At 35.2% G+C, this 20,543-nt stretch overlaps 2 protein-coding genes across 2 annotated transcripts; one reads left to right on the top strand and one right to left on the bottom strand.

The window, feature by feature from the left end:
- Positions 1-3,061: 3,061 nt before the first annotated feature.
- On the bottom strand, positions 3,062-4,072 carry LOC140860919 (uncharacterized). Its single transcript, XM_073263916.1, has 4 exons — positions 3,889-4,072; positions 3,718-3,801; positions 3,415-3,650; positions 3,062-3,336 (listed from the first exon to the last, which is right to left on the bottom strand). The coding sequence occupies exons 1-4, from the start codon at positions 4,070-4,072 to the stop codon at positions 3,127-3,129; spliced, it is 714 nt and encodes a 237-aa protein (XP_073120017.1). The 3' UTR covers positions 3,062-3,126.
- A 2,335-nt stretch (positions 4,073-6,407) lies between these two features.
- On the top strand, positions 6,408-9,457 carry LOC140865538 (origin of replication complex subunit 2-like). Its single transcript, XM_073270206.1, has 6 exons — positions 6,408-7,171; positions 7,290-7,396; positions 7,515-7,647; positions 8,089-8,383; positions 8,807-9,034; positions 9,116-9,457. The coding sequence occupies exons 1-6, from the start codon at positions 7,043-7,045 to the stop codon at positions 9,310-9,312; spliced, it is 1,089 nt and encodes a 362-aa protein (XP_073126307.1). The 5' UTR covers positions 6,408-7,042; the 3' UTR covers positions 9,313-9,457.
- Positions 9,458-20,543: the final 11,086 nt, after the last annotated feature.

Raw genomic sequence — 20,543 nt, 5'->3', positions numbered from 1 at the left:
GACTGAGAACTTTCTTTTAGTCGACCATAAACTTTATTGATAGACCATGGGTAGACCATGGGTAGACCATGCTAGACCATGGAGAATTTTTGTTATTTTTGGTAATTAAAATAGTCTTATTCTCATTATTTTTGTGAATTTTGTAGGTTATGCCTACGATTATTGTTGTTCATTTTGATGGTCGATGGGAAGCGAGTGAAGACAACATATATAAATGGAATCCAGGGCCCAATTCAAAGTTTGCTGCTATTCCAGTAGATGGTGATTTTTTTTTTCTTGAAAATTTAAATCGTGAACTATATAGAACTGGAAAAATAGAAGAGTCTGCCAACCTGAGGTTGAGTTACCTTCTAGAGTTGACGTGCAACATTCAACCGATCTATATCGATAATGACCAAGATTTGAAAGCATATCTGTATTTTGGTTGTCCCAAAACGAGGCCAGTGCTCAAAGTTGAAATTGAACATGTTGGTTTTTTGGATGTTTCTGATAACGTGCATGAAGTTAGTATTGATGAAGGCAATACTGATTATAACGATCAAACCTCTTATGATGATTATTTTGATTTGAATATTGTTTCTTTGGATCGTAATAATATCAGTGAGGCTTTTGATGAGGCAGATGTGGTTGCAAATATTGAGGCAGTTGTGGTTGCAAATGTGGATATTGATAGCGAGACAATTGTGATTGCAAGTAATGAAGCAGTTGTGATTGCAAGAAATGAAGCAGATGTGGTTGAAAATGTGGATATTGATAGTGAGACAATTGTGATTGCAAATAATGAGACAATTGTGATTGCAAGAAATGAGGAAGATGTGGTTGCAAATGTGGATATTGTTAACGACACATTTTTATTCACAGATGGTTCAAACTTATTTGTTGGTCAAGAATTTCAAAACAGAGATGCAGTGAAAAAGGTGTTAAGAAGGATCAGTTTGGAAGCATGTTTTGAATTTGAGACAGTAAAAAGTATTCATATAGTGTATGCTGTAAAATGTATAGTGGCTGATTGTAAGTGGAGAATCTGGACCTCAAAGATTAAAGATTCACATGCATTCTCCATTCGAACATATTGCAATACACACACTTGTGATTTGACAGGGAGAAGTAAGAGAATACGCGGAGCTAGTTTGGCTATTGTTCGTGATATGTTGGTGAATACTTTCCAAGGTAATCCAGTGTCAATAGCCCCGAAAGCAGTCTGAATGCTGATATATCATATTACAAGGCTTGGAGAGGGAAAGAACTAGCAGACAATATTTTGAAAGGTGATCCTACCAAAAGTTTTACTTTACTGCCTTGTTATTTACACATGGTTGAGAAGATGAATCGAGGAAGCATAACAGACATATGTGTTGACGAGAAAAATCGATTCAAGTATATGTTTCTTGCTTTTGGTGCATGTGTCAGGGGATATCGAAGCATGTGAAAAGTTGTATCAATTGATGGCACATGGTTGAAGGGAAAATACAATGGTGTTTTACTTGTGGCATCCACACAGGATGTAAATTATCACCAATATCCTCTGGCGTGGGGAATCGTCGATGTTGAGTTTACGTTTTCGTGGAGTTGGTTTTTGACGAAGTTGTTAGAAGTAGTACCAGACGAGGATGAACTGGTGATAATTTCAGACAGACATCAGGGAATAATTAATGCGGTTTCTAGTGTCTATAGAAATGCACATCATGGCCATTGTACGTGGCATTTATCCCAGAACTTGAAAATCAGGTGCAAAAAGAAGGGTGCAACGGAACTGTTTCTGCAAATTGCAAAAATTTATAAGCAAAACGAGTTTGATATTGCATACAGTGATTTTAGGAAGAGATATCCTGAGGCCGCACAGTTTTTGGACGAGAGAGATACACTTGATCGATGGACTCGAGCATATTGCCCAAATACCCGTTACAATATTATGACGACAAACGGGGTTGAATCGATCAATGCTCGACTACTTGAAGATAGGAAGCTTCCTATTATTTCGCTTTTAGATTCTTTGCAGAGACTGACATCATCTTGGTTTGTCCGCTATCGCAACGCATCAGTTGCAGCTAACACTAATCTGACCCCAACCATAGAGGGAATTCTTCGAAGCCGTTTCACTGATGCCCAGGGAATGCAAGTTTTTGAATTGGGCCATCTTGAGTTTGATGTTCGGATTGGTCGACATTCGGCCATTGTGGACCTGGAATCTAAAAGATGCGCTTGCCGAGTTTTTGATATTGATAGAGTCCCATGTGCTCATGCCATTGCAGCCAGTTGGTTAGCGAAGATTGACTTATATCAATTGTGTTCAAAGTATTATTCTACAATGACATGGTGCATGGATTACTCAGAGACTGTCTATCCCGTTCCCGAAGAAAGTGAATGGCCACGTAACATTAATTTTCCAGTGGTCCTACCTCCTTGTTTAGAGAAGAGAGTTGGTAGAAAAAAACAAAAGAGAATTTCTTCTATTGGTGAATTTAGCAAAAGGTAGAAGCGAGAGAATTCCTTCTATGGTCTACCAAACACTTTTTATGGTCTACCAAAAAATTTCTATGGTCTACCGTGGAGAGCCATTGTTGACCAATTCAAATGATTTCTATGTCAAACATTCAAAGATTCAACCATAAAATCTTAAATTTCTCACTTCAAAAAAATAATTACAAATCAAAATAATGTCCATCGATTATCAAACATATTACATGTTAAAAAAAATATAAACTCAGTTACAAGTCTATCATCTAACTTTAACACTAGGTGAGCACTGTCTCTAGTTAATGAATATCCAGTCGCAGCTAGGACAAATGCTCCTGAATCCTCGTTGTACAATAAAAAGCAATGAACTAATTAGTCATCTGTCAATGCTAAACATATTAACATTATATGTTAGAGAACCTACTGTTTTATCTGGGCTTTGAATTCATCATGCATCTTTATATACCATGACCTCTCAGGGTGTGGATTGTTCCCAACAAGATATAGCAGACGAGCAACATTGATAAGTATAGGTCGTATGTCTTCGTCCAGAGCTTTGCAATTAGGGTCGTGTCTTCGCTGCAAGTCAAATATAATGCACTTATTGACCCTTGCTATGAGTTTTAGTAAAAACCAGCGCCCATCAAAGTGAACAGGGATCATAATTAGTTATGCCTTTGCCCATGGCACGCACGGCCATTCTGGATTAGTCCCTTTAACCACCCCCACAAGATTTGTGTTCAGAACTTGATTTTCATCTTCATTTACTACTGACATCAACGTATAGAAGTGCCTATTCATCAGCGATACATTGGGTGCCATCACTTCAGGATGTCGCAGCTGAATCTCGAGCAATCCCCGGAGAGCTTCACCCATGTGCTTCATTTGATAGAACAATAAATTTTCAAAGTTTAAAAATAAGTGTTATACAAATATACACGAATTGTAAATGCTTACACTAATCAAGAATGGCGAATTTGCAATCGCCATGGGCCGGTAAAATGTCTTGTCATAATCGTCATAAAACCCTTTAATTCTGCTAGGCGAACTCACGAGTATCGATGCCCTGACTCGAGCCAGCGAGTTGTTTACCTTGATAGTCACACTCTCCGCAAATGACCTCACACCGTCACAACCTCTCGACGTGGTTGCCTCGGCACTTGACATGACCGCATCAGGAGTCACCTGAATATCTAAACATAAATTTGATTTTTTATTATACTATACATAAATATATAAGTAAAAAATGCATCAACTCACCTTCCGAGGATTCTTCTGGTATAGTTGCCAGCTCAGCTCGGCTACTATAGGGAAACAATTCCTTGACCATATTATGATCCACACCTAATAGCATACATCAAATAAATTAAAATTCTAAAGAAAATTCTATTACATAATCCTCTTATGAAAACATAATTAAAAATTACTCACCAACGTCTGTCTCAAGTACAGATGATTTCCTCTTCTGTCTTCTGCAATAGACTGTTCTAAAATCTCTCTGATCATGCACTATTTTTTGAGACCTGATCTCATCCAAACCTGCTCTAATTTGTTCCACCAAAATCGATCTCAACTCATCAAAACCCAATCTCATTTCCATTCTGCACTCTCTCATCTCTGTACGCAATGATTTAACATTATCCTCCAATGCACTCAAACGATGCTCCAGTGGTGATGGGCGGCAAAAAGGATTGAGTCCAAAGTGGACTCGTGGACTTGTACGATTAGAGAACTGGTGCTGGAGCTGGATCTAGTGGCTTCAGCATAAGAGGTGCTAGAGCTGGATCTAGTGACTTCAATAGAAGGGGTGTGCTGGACTAGGGGAGACTCCACATCATTCTCGAGACGGTGCTGACTACATATAACAGTCTGACCCTGACTCCACAGCTCTAGTACCCGAGTGGTGACAACATCTGGTGCAGAATCAACAAATACACCGGTCGTATAATACGATGACACGAGCTCCTCAGGAGTAGGAGTCAAACATCCAACACAATCCTATATTAATTTAATCTCGTATCAAATAAATTAAAAATTTATTACAAGAGTTATTATATCAAATTAATTCATATTACTTACATGTATATCACAGGCACCAAAGGCTGCACAAACATCAACATCAGACGGGGCACGGTTTGAGGACGTGTTAGTTATCCACTGAAACATCCTGGGCAACATCAAACCGTCCACCACATCTTTTCTCTTGGCAAACTTTTCTCCCACACTAGGATAATATTCATAAGCAAGTATCTGTAATATAAATTTCAAGCAATGTTATTATTAGAAATAAAGAAAACAAAGTCACTTTAAAATTTAAAATAAAAAAAAATGATATACTTGCAGAGGAAGCACAAAACCACTGAGAAAAAAACTGCCATCAACTTCTTTACAACCATATGTCTCGCTAAGGGAAGTATATTTCCCTGAAAGGTCCTTTTTCAAAGATTTGACGGCATCCCGATAGGCTATTCTACCCCAAGGATAACTATTAAATCTATCCAAATCTTCTATAAGCCTTAACCATCTGAGATCAATCTTCATGCTCTTTTTCCTACTCCCCCCCCCCCACCGAGCACAGCACAATAAAAATAAAGACTAGCTATCTTCAACTTTTTCACATCCATTCCCTCGGTCTCATTCTGCCCTACGGCTTTGATCTTTGCCTCCAAATCACTGAGAAAAATCTGAGACTTACCAACAAAATTTCTGGATGCAAAGACATCTTCCTCTGGTAAATCTATCGGCTCTATACCGCAATCGAGACCGGTTATTAAACAATACTCTAACATAGAAAATCTTACCGGCCTCTTGCGCACAACCATCCAAAAATCATCACTGTTATTATCAAATATCTGCCTACTCATTAGATACCAAATAATTTGACCGAAAACATTAAAATCTCGGTAATACTTAACGAGATTACCAAATGGAGAGTGCTCAAAAAACGTCGCTCTCTCATTGTTATTTAGATAGTTATGAATCTTCTCCGACATCTCTTTATACCTCGACTCCATAGTCAATTTGACACGAAAAATTACATCCTTACCTAATTTTGTTGGCAAATGCACTTGGAAAATTCAAAAATATATGCTTTAGAATAATTAAAAAAACAAATATTAGATGAGTAGACCTAGAGAGCAATAAGCACTTGGGTCAGACCCAAGCTTGGGTCTGCCAAGCAAAGCACACGGTCTGCCAAACACTTGGCAGACCCAAGCTTGGGTCTGACCACTTTGGCCAGACCCAAACTTGTGCTTGGCAGACCCAAGCTTGGGTCTGCCAAGCAAAGCACTTGTGCTTGGCAGACCCAAAGCTTGGGTCTGCCAAGCACAACGCTTTGGGTCTGCCAAGTGCTTTGCTTGGCAGACCCGCATTGCTTGGCAGACCCAATGGATTTGCCAAGCACGCCAAGCACAAGGGATCTGGTTCGACCCAGAGCTCTGGGTTTACCCAAAGCTCTGGGTCGACCCAAGCTTAGGTTGACCCTTAGCTTGGGTCGACCCAGGCATGGGGCGTTTTATCGAAACCCACGCTTGGGTCGACCAAGGGTTCACGTTTGATTAAATTCACAGACGATGAGTTTTGAAAAATACATTTAGGAAGAAACGTTACCACTGTGTTGTCAGTCATTTGTTTCGCTTTGTTGCTAAGATTTGTCTCGCTTTGAGAAGATGAAGAGTGCGTAGAATTTTTGAGTTTAATGGAAGATTTTGTTTGATAAAGAAAGAAATTGAGAAATAGAAAATAATTTGAATGAAAAAGAAAGAGATGAAGAAGAAAGAGAGGAGAGATAATCACGTCGCTCGTTTAAGAAGAAATTTATTATTGATTTAGAATTATAATAATAACATAGAAGGATATATAAGTAATTTTAAACATGAATCCTTCTTTTAAAATAAGTTAGAAATGAATCCCTTCTCCCTAAATTTCCCAAGCATTTCCCGCTTCTGTCTTCGACTCTTCTCTTCTTCTGTAACTCATCTTCCTCGGCGATTTGCGGCGGCTAGGGTTCGCTGTTCACAATCACCGCCCACCGCCCACCCGTGTTCTCCTCGTATTTCTCAGCGAGTTGCGGCGGACACACTGTGTCACTGGCCTTCATTATCCCGGAGGTTTCTTTCCCAAATCTATAATTTCATCAATTCTCATATTTTCGCAGTGCCTGAAGATTTTTGTTCCCCTCTTCATAATTTTTGTCTTGGTTTGTAGCTTTCTCAGCTGCAAATTTGTCTATTTGCCTCTATAATTTTTCCCTATCTGCATCTCTGTACATACTATTATTTTATTTTATTTATGCACGAGTGGCAAGTCCAACTGAGCGATGTTCCATCGTTTATACGGCAGAGATTCGCTACCAACTTTTATGCTTTTAATATAGTACAAGATACATACAATACAGAGCTGAGTCGCAACAGAAGTGTACTGTCTCCTTTTTTTTTTTCGGTTGAGCTTTCCTTCAAGTGCTCTCACTTCCTTGAACTGGAATCTGATCTGTAACAAATTTGTTCCGCTGGCCTGTGTGTTGAGATAAACTTCAAAGTTGAAACGTGTGGAAAATAATCTTGGCACGCATTTGGATTCAATCATGGAATCAAACGACATGGAAGAGGATGATTTTGGGTTCTCGAGAAACTATTTTTTAGCAAAAGAACTAAGCAGCTCGGCTAAAAAATCCGCACGGAAAGTTTCAGAAATCAATCTCGTTGACGAACAGGTGTTTTGTTTAATCTCATGTTGGGCTGGCTGACACAAATATGCTGACCCAGTATGTCATTTATGCTGAGATTTGAATAAATCACATAAAAGAATTATAATATCCATTGTGTTTGCAGAAGCTAAGAGAAGCATATGCCAACATTGATCAGAAGCACGAGAAAGAAATTAACAATGCAATAAACAGTTATAAGGATTCGTACAAAGAGTGGGCTTTTGTATTGAGGTACTCCCACTAGAATTTGTTAGCTCCTGTTTTTCAAGTTGCGGCATTTTTGCTTGAAGGTGTTTCCTTTTTGAATAATTGAGTTAGTAACCCAAACTTCTCTACTTCTCTATAAAAGATGTGGATTTGGGCTTTTGATGTATGGGTTTGGGTCAAAGAAAGAATTGATAGAGGATTTCGCCTCAACCGCGTTGAGGGATTATTCTGTTCTTGTGATCAATGGATATCTTCAATCAGTCAATCTCAAACAGGTATGGATTTTAATCTCAAAATATTTGTATCCGTCTTTTCTTTTCATTAATGTGCTCAGACATGTTCAGAGTTTATGATAAGACTGTAAAGCTTGTGATTGTTGTATCAGTGAAGGAGGAGTTAGTGAAAAGATTGCAAGTTCTATCAAAAAGTTAACCGGTAACATGCTAGTAACCATTGCCGTGTGAATCACGATTACCCATCTGTAGCGGTGCACAGAAATATCAGTACTCAGTGAAAAACTCATTTTCCAACCATCCCCACCCCATTCCACATCATTAAGTTGTTCTCTCATAACTTCTTTGTCATGACTCATGATTATCATTAGATCATCTGTAAAACTACAAATGTCTTTAATCATGAAAAAAGTCCTGCACAAGTGTGGCGAAAAATCAGTTTTCCTTTTGATGCTCACCAGTTCATTGATGTGCAATATGTAGGCTGTGGCAACTTTAGCGGAACTCCTGTGGGATCAATTGAAAACGCTGCAAAAAAGTACTTCTGGAAAGCAACCTAAAAACCAGCAACCATTTAATACTCGCTCCATGGATGACCTTATTTCATTTCTCGATGGACCACATTTAGAGAATGATGAATGTTTTGTGTGTATCATAGTTAACAATATAGATGGACCTGGCCTGCGTGATTCTGAGACACAACAATATCTTGCTAGAATTGCAGGCTGTTCTCATATCCGTATGGTTGCTTCCATCGATCATGTGAATGCACCTCTCTGTAAGTTCATCTGATCATTACTAATTATATTGTACCAGATAGTTTTGCCAAGGCTGTGGACACGTGGCTTTTTGTTACCTTATTGAGAGCTTCAGACTTATGGTTTTCTTGAGTTTCTGCATTGTTTTATGATTGGTTCAAGCTGTTTGTTAGAGTTTCATGCTTCATAGTCAGACTAAAATACGGTTTCTCTTTCAAATGATATGTGAAAGACTCTATGTTCACTGAGAAACTATGTTGATCCCTGAATTTTAATACTGGTGTCTTTCTCCTTATACCAAAACTAATAGAAAGCAAATGAGACCATAAAATCAGTCCATTGGCGGAGCAGTTGGTTTCATAAGGGTTTAAGCATTAAATTTGGAGTCTGGGTCTTATTGGGTTGTAATCCCTGTTCTAAGTGTGTTATAATTCTTTTTCAAGTGTGGGACAAGAAAATGGTTCATACACAGTTCAATTGGTACTGGTTCCATGTTCCTACCTATGCACCTTACAAGGCTGAAGGAATGTTCTTCCCTTTGATACTCGCACACAGTGGCAGCGCGCAAAATGTGAAGACTGCTTCAATAGTTTTACAGAGTTTAACACCAAATGCTCAGAGTGTTTTTAAAGTTCTGGCCAATCATCAGCTCTCCCATCCTGATGAAGAAGGCAAGTGTTCACATGCTTGCTCGAAATTAGTCACTTTTTCCTTATCAAACCAATAATTTTTATTTGTTTTCCTCTCTCCAGGGATGCCGTTAAATAGTCTTTACACAATATCTCGGGAACGCTTTCTAGTGAGCAGTCAGATTACTCTGAATACTCATTTGACAGAATTCAAAGACCATGAATTGGTCAAAACTAGAAGAAATTCAGATGGTGAAGATTGCTTATACATTCCTCTCACAAGTGAGGCGCTTGAAAAACTTGTCAAAGAGATGAGCTAACAAAAGTTCCTTGGCATTTTTCAAACTCGAAATCTTCGACACCGGAATAGGATTTCCTTGGCTCAATCCGCTGTTATTTTCAAGTCTTGAAGCGATGAATTAATGCTTTAATTTGATCAAACTGCATTGTTGTTTGCATTGTACGATGTCCATAGTATGGTATTAATTATAATATATTATTCGATTTACTTTATTGATAATTTGTGTTAATATATTAAAAAACCATTTAATAATTTGTGTTAAGATATTGAATCGTCCCAATATCTCGTTATAATACTGGTACAATCTTAATTACTACGATCTTGTTCGTTCGTTCGTTCATTCACAAAACGCATCCACAGATCATCTTTGCTCAGTAGCCCGGTAGCATTCATTTAATTACTCAACTAAAAATGTTCAATTAATTTGAACTCGGAAAACAATATAAACAATAAGACATAATTGATGAATACATGAGTTCCAACAAAAAATTGAAAAAGCATAATAATTAATACATAAGGTGAAAATTTTTCAATGTACGCAAAATCAATGAATTAACACTACAAAAGGTTCAAGAATTTATCAATATCACAGCAGCCATTTTTTTTTAAAGTCTTCAATTTATTCGTTCTGTTGAGATAATCATAGCACGCATATATAGCAAGCAAAAACATATTCATGAAAGTGGTATATTAGTTGGTGGAGTAGGTGAACACATTAAAGTATGAAAACTGTGTGTTGGTGGGATTAGATGAAGAGTGTCAAGAGGTCACTGGTTTATTTGGCTAGCTACTGTTATGAGAGTTCTCGGTATTGTTTCATATATATGTTGATTTTCTAAATAACAATTCGATCGTTCAAATAAAGTTTGAATCAACTAATATTTCAAACAAAGTTCAAGAGAGAAAGAGGGCATCGGCGTGGACTTTGATATCCCTCACAAAGTTGAAATCGAATGGTGGCCGAATTCTTTCGCCACCAAGTTTTCCAATTCTAGTCAAAATTACCTCATGATCATTATGATTTCGGCGGCCAAACCACTCGAGAAATGGTCCAACGTGAAACACTAGTATTTCTCCATCTTCACTCACCAAAAGTGGTCTTAAAGTCGAGAAATTGTCCGACGCGATGTGAATCTTGTAGTGTTGAATCCATGTCTGATTTGTAGCATCAAGCTTCCACAATATTGTAACAAATGGTATCGGCCAATGCGCGGTCGTCAGATAAAGATCTCCCTTCATATCATCAAGGGACCAGGAGATCAAATATCTATGGATCCCATGGGGGCATGCAACCGTAAAGAATGTTTCCTTGTACAAGTCCAAGCACATGATGAGAGCTGATGGTTTCCGATCTGCAGGTGCGTATCTCCTCATTCAGTATAAAACCCCGTTAGCGAAAATCCCCTCGGGCTTGGCCAACTCCTCACGGTTGGGTGCGTGAATATTGTCCTTGACCTTTGAAGTTGTTTTGGTACAAAAAGTGATCATCTCCCATTCATCTTTGCCATTCAAGCTGACGATAACATATTGGTTGGTGGTAGGGAGGAAACAGAAACCATAAGCAAAAACTTTTTTCGAATATGGTAGATACAATAGTTTCCTACAACTTGGATCACACACCACGAATCTATCCCCATCGACGATGAAGCACACAAGATTATTGTTTGGGAGGAGGGCATAATTATAAAAGATATTTTCTCTCTGGGAGAGAAAATTATATTCCATCGGTCCAGCGCTTGTCCTGTGAGGCTCATTTTGGTTAGAAAATAGTGTCTGCGAGAGAAACCAGAATTTATAAAGAACAGACGAGACTTAGTTTCAAAAGGGTTTTCGAGTGACATTTTAATAGTATATATTCCAGAATAGCATCCGGCAGAACCCCCACGCCATCTCCATTAACTATTGTTAATTGCTTTTTCGTCATCCCTGTCTCCTTTAATTTGCTAGCTAGCTAGCTATCTCCAATTAATATTGTGATCAAATTCGTTCTTCCGACTATCTTATCTTATATATATTTTAATGTTGGTTAAAATATATATAGTTATTAATAAGTGATAATGAGGAAGATTTATATTTGTAGGAATTGAATTTGTCTAGCTCGCGTGTGTAGGATATGCAGAGGAAACTTATCGTGGCACATGGAAACTTTTTTTTATTCTTAGTTATCGTATCTTCTTGAATTACCACCAATATATATTTTGTAAAACGTACACCATATTTACCATCATTATATCTTCAGATTTTTTTTAAAAAATATAATCGTTAGATTTTGTATTCAGATTTGACAAATAAAATTTTGAATAATGCTAGAGTTACAACCAATTATCTTATACAACGATATTTACTAGAGTACTTGCAAACGAATCGAGCCAGTTCGTGAGTTTTACGAGACCGCTCGATAAATATTTTATTCGTATTTCGAACTTATCAAACTCGAGCCGAATTCAAACATATTCGAACTTTTTTCGAGCCGAGCTCGAGCCAAAATTATTATGTTTGATAGTTTCCGAGCCTTAATATTTAATTAATATAATATAATTATATAATAAATATATACATTTCGAACTTTTTTGAACATTTACAGTTTTTCGAACCATAATATCCGAGCAATAGTTCACGAACAGGTTCGAATGTTTCGAGCCGAACTCGAACTCGAGCTTCATTTCGAGCCAAGCTCGAGCCAAAATATTTAAAATTATCGAGTTTTGAATCAAGCTCGAACTCGAATATGCTCTTATATTCGTGAGTTTTTGCTATTGTATAGTAATATTTTGATGTTATATCGTGATATTTTGTTTTAAATATATCATGAGATTTGATAAATACAATGTTTATGTCGATTTTTTATGGTGGCAGAATGTGTTGCACAAATTTGGTTGTACATGAATTATTACTCTAAAATTTTTGTATCAATTTTTTTATGGTATAATAATTATTGTACATGTTTCATTTTAGCTGAGGCATTACTCTCATATCTTGTGGTAGTCGGAGGCAGATTAATGATATTAATCGAAAATTCATTTCATGTTATTTTCAAGACCGGCACGATACATCAAATATTCAAAAGTTTAGCTATCTAATCTAATCTAAAAATTTAAAGTTATAAATAAAGATATGATATAAGTTAAAATTACATATAGAAATACTATCGAACATTCGAAAGAAAATATATATTAGAAGTGACATTCGTAAAAGAATTTTAAAATATAAATCAAAATAATTGAATTTAAAAATATAGATAAAGATAGTACTGAAAATTAAAAAATAATTTATATTTTAGAAAGATTTTGTGTTGATATTTTACTTCTTCGTATTATCATTTTTATTAAATTTTCAACATACCTTTTATCCGTTTTTTGTACATAATTTATCAATTTTTCTAAATTAAATTTTAAAATATTTTTATTTTAACATATGTTTAACATTTATGATAAATTTAAATATATTTTTTGTATATATTAATATATTTACATTACTTTTGTAATTTTATACTTTTTTTTTGTTAATTTTGATAATAAAAAGATCGTATAATCCCCACAAATAAAATGAAAAAATATCAACCTCACTTGTAATAAAATAATTTTTTAAATCAAAAATATTATTTTTCAATCTAAATATTCGACTTAACTCATTTCAAAGATATAAGATATATATGACTAGATATTTACTCATAATCACATAATAAAGTGGTGTATTCGGTAGGGCTAATCAATTTTTTTCAAAAATCGCCCGAACCGACCGCTCCGCCTTGCACCGCACCGCAATATCTCATGTTTTTAAAAAAAACTGCATTTTTTTTTTAAAAAAAAAACGAACCAACCCACCCCCACGGTAGACTTGGCCACGAGCTGGGTCCGGGTTGGTATTTTACCAACCCTTAATCGGCCCGCCCATGGCCGGTTTCGGTCCGGTTTGTGAACCGGCGGTTTCGATCCGGGTCCGGTTAACCACCGGTTTTGAACCAAGCCTTGCAATTTTAAAAAAAATTCAAGAAGAAGTTTGCTGCGCCCCAATGTTGATAATTCGAAGGTGCAAGTGTGCAACTTCAATTTTTTTAAAAAAAATTTATAAGACATATTCTTTAAATAAATTCAATCAAATATTTCATATTTCTATAATAAAAGTCTATTACATTTATTAAATAAATAATATATTAGAATCTCAACATCTTATATTACAAATCTATTACATTTTATTCTACTTCACTCGCATTTTCTTCCGTCGTAGTTTCGGTTGTTCCTTCGGTACATTTTGGCTTCTTCATCATCACTTTGTATATGTTGTGTTCGACTAGCGGTTTTTTTTTATCACCAATCATTAAGCAAACATTGGGCATCAAATTTTTTCGGCCTTAAGCTAAACATCTCTCGTCCAATGTATTTTCTCTACTAATAGCTTATTCCACTGCAACTGTTGAAACAGGACATACTAGAATTTATTTGTCATTGTAGAAAAAATTTGATATATTTGTGTTTTTTGCGACCACCATCTCAAAATATCGAAGTTTTCCTCATCTGTTTCACTAAAATCAAAAGTAGTGATAAAATAATTCTCAAGTCCCTAACTAAAACTTGAGGATCCTTTTGGACGTTTCGTCCATTATACCTTAATAAAAGTTGTGTTTTAGTAAGTTTAGAAATAATATTACTAATTGCAGTGGATTGTGTTTCATGTGAAACAATTTGTCCACCATATTTGATGTTATATATTCATTATAAATATCAAATAAATTACTTTTAATATCAAACAAAATCAATGAGAGAGTAGGAATCATTTTCGCAATAGGCTCCAAAGATTCATTATCCCGGAGGTTTCTTCTTTCCCAAATCTATAATCTCATCAATTCTCAAATTTTCGCAGGGCCTGAAGATTTGTGTTCCCCTCTGCAAATTTTTTTTCTTGATCTGTAGCTTTCTCAGTTGCAAAATTTATCTATTCGCCTCTATAATTTTTCCCTATATGTATCTCTATACATACTATTATATTATTTTATTTATGCACGAGTGACAAGTCCAACTGACTGATGTTCCTTCGTTTATACGGTCACGAACCATATCAGTTTTCACCTTCACTTCAACTTTTATAAAAATTTATTTTTCTTAACATGCCCTTAAACTTAACATAAAAATTCTTACATGATGCATTAACTTAAAAAATTTCTTTATTTTTTATTTCATGAAAATTTGCCCGCAAATATATATATAAATTATTTTCTTAAAAATCATACTTATATATATATATATATATATATATATATATATATATATATTAAAAAAACATGCATGAAGTAAATATATATTTACGGACCTTTTATTTTTTCAAGGACTTGTTCGAGCTGCTGACCACTTAACTTAAACCCAAAAATTCCTAGACTAGCTCAATAAGCATTTGCCCAACATGAGTACATGACTTGGCTCATTAACTCTCATGGACCCCAGACCCATGGGAAACTAATGGGCTCACTAAAAATATTATTTAAGTCCATTTACTTAATTAATTAACTCAAAATTAATATAATAATTATTAACTAGCCTATTAACCTAAAAATTAGACCATTAAATTACTAAACCCAACATAACTTGACTCAATAATTTTCATGGATCACACGGTCCATGACAAATTAGTGGGCTCATTTTATTAATTAATTAAGAATATATTTAAAATTAAAATAGTATAATTAATTAATTAAGTCAAGCCTAAAACCCATTTAATATTAACTTAATCTCTTATTAAATTTAAAATAAAAATACCCGAACCCAACAAATATAACCCAAACCCGAACCAAACTAACTTGACCCATTATATTTTAGATTCGACCCGAAACCGAAAACCTGAGCCCAAAGCACCACCTGGAATATCTTCCCCTCTGTCTTCCGGTTCTAACCCAACTGGAATAGGCCAGAAGAGATTTCTTCGGTTCCAGCCCATTCCAACCCCAAACCCTGGCCTTTCTCGACCATAGGGACCCTAACTCAGACCCCAAGACATGGTGCATCATGCTATAGTACAAGCCATGGTAGAAAAACATGAGAAAGATGATGAATATAGCATAAAACGTGGTTGTTCATGTATTCTTGGTTGTTCATTATTCAAATCACATACATCATGTAAAATCAGAATTATCATTTTAAAATCAGTGTAATATGACTTAAATGGTGGTCAAGAATGAGTTCGAGACGTGCATTTGCGATTTATTCGCTCGAACATACGTTACCGACGCGTAGATTGATCTCCGAGATGAGCGACACATCAAACTCTTGATTTTTCTTCAAATTAATTGTGTTGTGTGTGCTGTGAAGGTTTTCTGATGAGGAACGTGAGGGAGAGGGGAGATGGCGGCTAGGGTGTGATTTTAGGTGAAGAAGGTGAAGAAAATAATAAAGAAGAATCTAGATATATCGTTAATTTGTTAAGATATTAAGTTTAGATTTTTAGGAAAATAAATCTATAATTTTTAATATAAAAATAACCTTTAAAAATTGTTATTTTACTGATAATTTTTGTGATATATAATTATAGATTTTTAAAAGCCCCTTAAAACTTTTAAAATGACTTATTTTGGTGAATATTGGACTCATATGCATACATACATATATATTAAAACTATTATTTTTAAAATAAAACCTTAAGATACTAATTTAACCCTTAAAAATTTTAGTCATAAATTTTTAGATGAAAACTTTTATCTCATTCGTCCACGGTCCCGTCTACACGATCGCAAAATAAGTTTTATCAAATAAATTCATAATAGCGGTTTTAATATTGTTGTAATAATATTTAAAAATGCAAATAAATCACATAATATCATATAAAAGTCATTTAACCCTTTTTTACTCTATTTTAAACTATTAAATCTCCCTAGTTATGCATGCGGGTACGTACCAAATTTCCGAGCGTTGCATATGTAGTTGGACCAAAATCACAACGTATGTCCGTGCATGTCTAGCCAATATGTATGTAGTCTGACCAAAATCACTGAAAATTAAAGTTAGTATACCAAAATCAAATTTTGAAAAGTTAATGAACTAAAACCAAATCATGAACAAGTTAATAGACAAAAAAAATATATATTCTCTTTTAAAAATCAACCACATTCACATGTTTGTCTGAGATTTTGATTCCCAGCATATATACTTCAATTTAGTTACAAGGACGACAAAATTGCGCAAAACTGGACCACTTATCATGAATGCTGGAGCACTTTTTGCCAAAGTCATTTTGGACACATGAGAACAAATTTTGAATTTGACTTTCATATCCTTATATATTTTTATACATACTTATATGCAGTATAATAATAATATATATAAAATAATAATAATATACATAATATATATATATATATATATATATATATATATATATAGAAATTTTCAGCTGTCTAACCATGTTTACCCACTTAGTCCGCGACCACTAAAATCCACTACCGGGTTTTAGTGATTTTTGTTTTTTTTTTCGCATCACTAAAACCCACTACTGGGTTTTAGTCGCGGACCAAGGGGGGAAACATGGTTCGGCAGCTGAAAATTCATATATATATATATATATATATATATATATATATATATATATATATATATAAAAGTTGCTTCTAAGCAACCCATTATGTGCGTGATATATTAATAAATGATCCTTTGTATTTATATTATTTTAAATATTTTATTTCAAAAATTGAAAATGAGTTTTGGATCAATTATTACACAATAAAAATCCAATGCAAAAATTTTATTTATCAAATATAAAATCTCGCAGTATAATAGAATATGAGATTACTCCCCTTGGAGATCATGGTTGTCCTCAACCATGAGAGAAGGTATGGCTCCCCTCAGAGTTTGAGCATCACTAAAAGGCGTCACTTGGTTCTCTTCAAGTTGATGGAATCTTTCAAGGACTAGGCTTCGATAGTTTTGGTTCTTAAATTCCTTCAGCTGGAACATGGGCTGATCTCGTTCCCAATTAAGGAACCATGGTTCACTATCGCCTGGACAAAGGCAAACATTTTCTTGTCTTTCTCCGATGTGCGTTGGTGTTGAATTTTTTTTTTCTCACATAACTAAGACATCCCAATGGGACTGATTGGCTATTGTACCGGAGAAATATTACTTTGAATTTTGAAGTGCAGAGGATATATATGCCATCCTCGCAGCCTTGATCTCCTGTATAATGTTGGTTGGTGGTCTGTTCAAATCTGATGCCCTGATCTCCTTTTTTTATCGAAAGGTTGACAAACATTTGAGTATTTCCTCCAACTTATCTCGAAACCTATTTTACAAAGGCTTCAAGTTTTTATTGAAAAACATTGATATCCCCCATAACGACCGGCTCTGACACCAATTGTTAGGATTTTTTCATTGTTCACCACAGAATCTATTTTTATTATAAGGTAAAGGCAGATAGATTTTGTTTCTACCTTATTACGCTTAATTTAAATCACGCCCTCTTAATAGGCGTGAATTTAAAAAAAGAAAAAATTAAAACACTTCCAATCACGCTACTCAAAGTGGCGTGACTTCAATTTCTAAAAATTTTACCTGCCTCGGTTAGCCCATATGGCTTCAATTACTATATTAATAATAAAAATAATTTAATAATAATAATAATAATAATTTAATAATAATAATAATAATAATAATAATAATAATAATAATAATAATAATAATAATAATAATAAGAACAACAACAATAATAATCCAATTAATTAACCAATTATTTGATAAATAATTTTATAACATTATGTAGCAATAATAATAATAATAATAATTAATTGGTTAAATAATTTTATAACATTATGTAGCAATAATAATAATAATAATAATAATAATAATAATAAATGTTCTAAAAAGCGCTAGGCAGACTAAAAAGCGCTCGGCGGCCTAGCCACTAGGCGGGGCCTGTTAGCAAATATTATCTACATAATATTTGCTAACAGGGCCTAGGAGGTTTTTTTTAGCTTAAAAAAATAAAATTTTGGAATATTTATGAGTTCCACTATGAAAAATAATTTTTATATCTTATGTTTTTCAGTTTTTGTGTAAAATTCTTTCAAAAAATTAAAATATCTACTTTTAAGTTTTTTTTATTAATTAAAAAAATTAAATTTTTTTTAATTTTTATTAATGGGTAAACCGACTAGGCAGTAGGTGACCCAGGCGGCCAATTAATCGGGCGACGCCCAGAGCACCGCCCAGGCATTAGTCGAGGCGGCGGGTCGCCGCCCAGCGCCCAGCGCCGCCTAGGCGCCGCCTAGGCGGGAATTTTTAGAACGCTGATAATAATAGATTGAATCACATGTTCAAATGCTTTATTAAAATTTCTCTTCCAACTCTTTAGCCGAGTGATGACGTTTAGACGTTCTTGAGCGATTTTTGAGAATTAATAATCAAATTATTTGGTAATATCCTAGGTATGATTTGTAAAATTACCTATAATGATTTGTAAAAGTCCTATATTAATTCGATTTTATGTTTTCCTTGTCTTGAAATGATATTATTATTATTATTATTATTATTATTATTATTATTATTATTATTATTATTATTATTATTATTATTATTATTATTATTATTATTTTAGAATCTTTAAAATAATCCAATTAACCAACTTTTTGACACACAACTTTAAGAAATATCACACATATAATGAAAAAAATCAACAAATAATAACTGAAATTGTAAAAATCGTTATTATCATAATACACAAATAAATTATTCTAATATAATTAACAAAAAAAATATTATCATATTAAAAAAATAAAAGATAATAACATAACCAAGTATCACAATCATTATCTGGCGTGATTTTATGGGACTAAACAGTTAATTAAAAAATGTCAATAGCCACACGCGCGCCGCCGCCGCCGTCCGACCGGCACGGCTCGGTCACGGGCGTGGGCTGGTGGGCTGGTTTTGACATAAATATAACTTTTTTGGACAAAAATTAATTAAATATTTTATTTTGCTTCCGAATCAGTGCAACCATCCAGCTCGAATCAGTGCAACTTTTCGTGTGAACGGGCACGACTTTTGGTCCGAAACAGTGCGTCCTTTCGGCTGAACAGGTGCATCTCTTCAGACCGAACCATTGCAACTTTTCGGCCATGCATGCATCGAAGGGGCGCAACCGTCCGAGGCAACTTTCCAACGTCTATAAATAGACGCCATATGCATTCATTCCAACTCGCTAATTTCTGATTCTCTCTTCCTTCTCTTGCATACTCATACATCTGAGTTTCGAGTCTGAGTTTTTTAAACACTTTGAAGTGTTCATAGTGCTTCGATTTTGTAGTGCTACTAATCGAAGTTGATAGATAGCGTTCTATCTTGGGAGACACTTTGATCAACCCGTAAGCACCTAGGCGGGCAAATTTGTCTTAAAGATAGAGAGTTAAACTCTCGGCTCGCTATCTTCTCTGTTGCTGCGTGCGTGCTGTTGAAAGGTGATTAACAAGTTTAAGACAAATTTCGTATGATGGCTACTGATCCTTCTGCCAAAGTCACGCCGCCCTCTGTTACGCCCCCTGTTACGCCGCCGCCACCCGCCGTCGCCGTCCGTCCGACTGACCGGCTCGGCTCGGCTCGGCACGGCACGGTCACGGGCGTGGGCGTGGGCGTGGGCTGGGCTGGCTTTGACATAAGTATAAATTTTTTGGACAAAAATAAATTAAATATTTTATTTTGCTTCCGAATCAGTGCAACCATTCAGCTCGAATCAGTGCAACTTTTCGTGTGAATGGGCACGACTTTTGGTCCGAAACAGTGCGTCCTTTCGGCTGAACAGGTGCATCTCTTCAGACCGAACCATTGCAACTTTTCGGCCATGCATGCATCGAAGGGGTGCAACCGTCCGAGGCAGCTTTCCAACGTCTATAAATAGACGCCATATGCATTCATTCCAACTCGCTAATTTATGATTCTCTCTTCCTTCTCTTGCATACTCATACATCTGAGTTTCGAGTCTGAGTTTTTTAAACACTTTGAAGTGTTCATAGTGCTTCGATTTTGTAGTGCTACTAATCGAAGTTGATAGATAGCGTTCTATCTTGGGAGACACTTTGATCAACCCGTAAGCACCTAGGCGGGCAAATTTGTCTTAAAGATAGAGAGTTAAACTCTCGGCTCGCTATCTTTTCTGTTGCTGCGTGCGTGCTGTTGAAAGGTAATTAACAATTTCGGGGACAAAGACACCACAGTAAAAAGAAGTATTTGTTCAAAACGAAACGATTTAAAAAAAATAAAAATTGAAGAAAGGTGA

Source organism: Henckelia pumila, chromosome 4 (genome assembly GCF_033568475.1).
Source record: "Henckelia pumila isolate YLH828 chromosome 4, ASM3356847v2, whole genome shotgun sequence".
Classification (NCBI taxonomy): domain Eukaryota; kingdom Viridiplantae; phylum Streptophyta; class Magnoliopsida; order Lamiales; family Gesneriaceae; genus Henckelia; species Henckelia pumila.
Note: the sequence above shows the minus strand (reverse complement) of the source record. Positions and strands in the feature narration are given on the sequence as shown.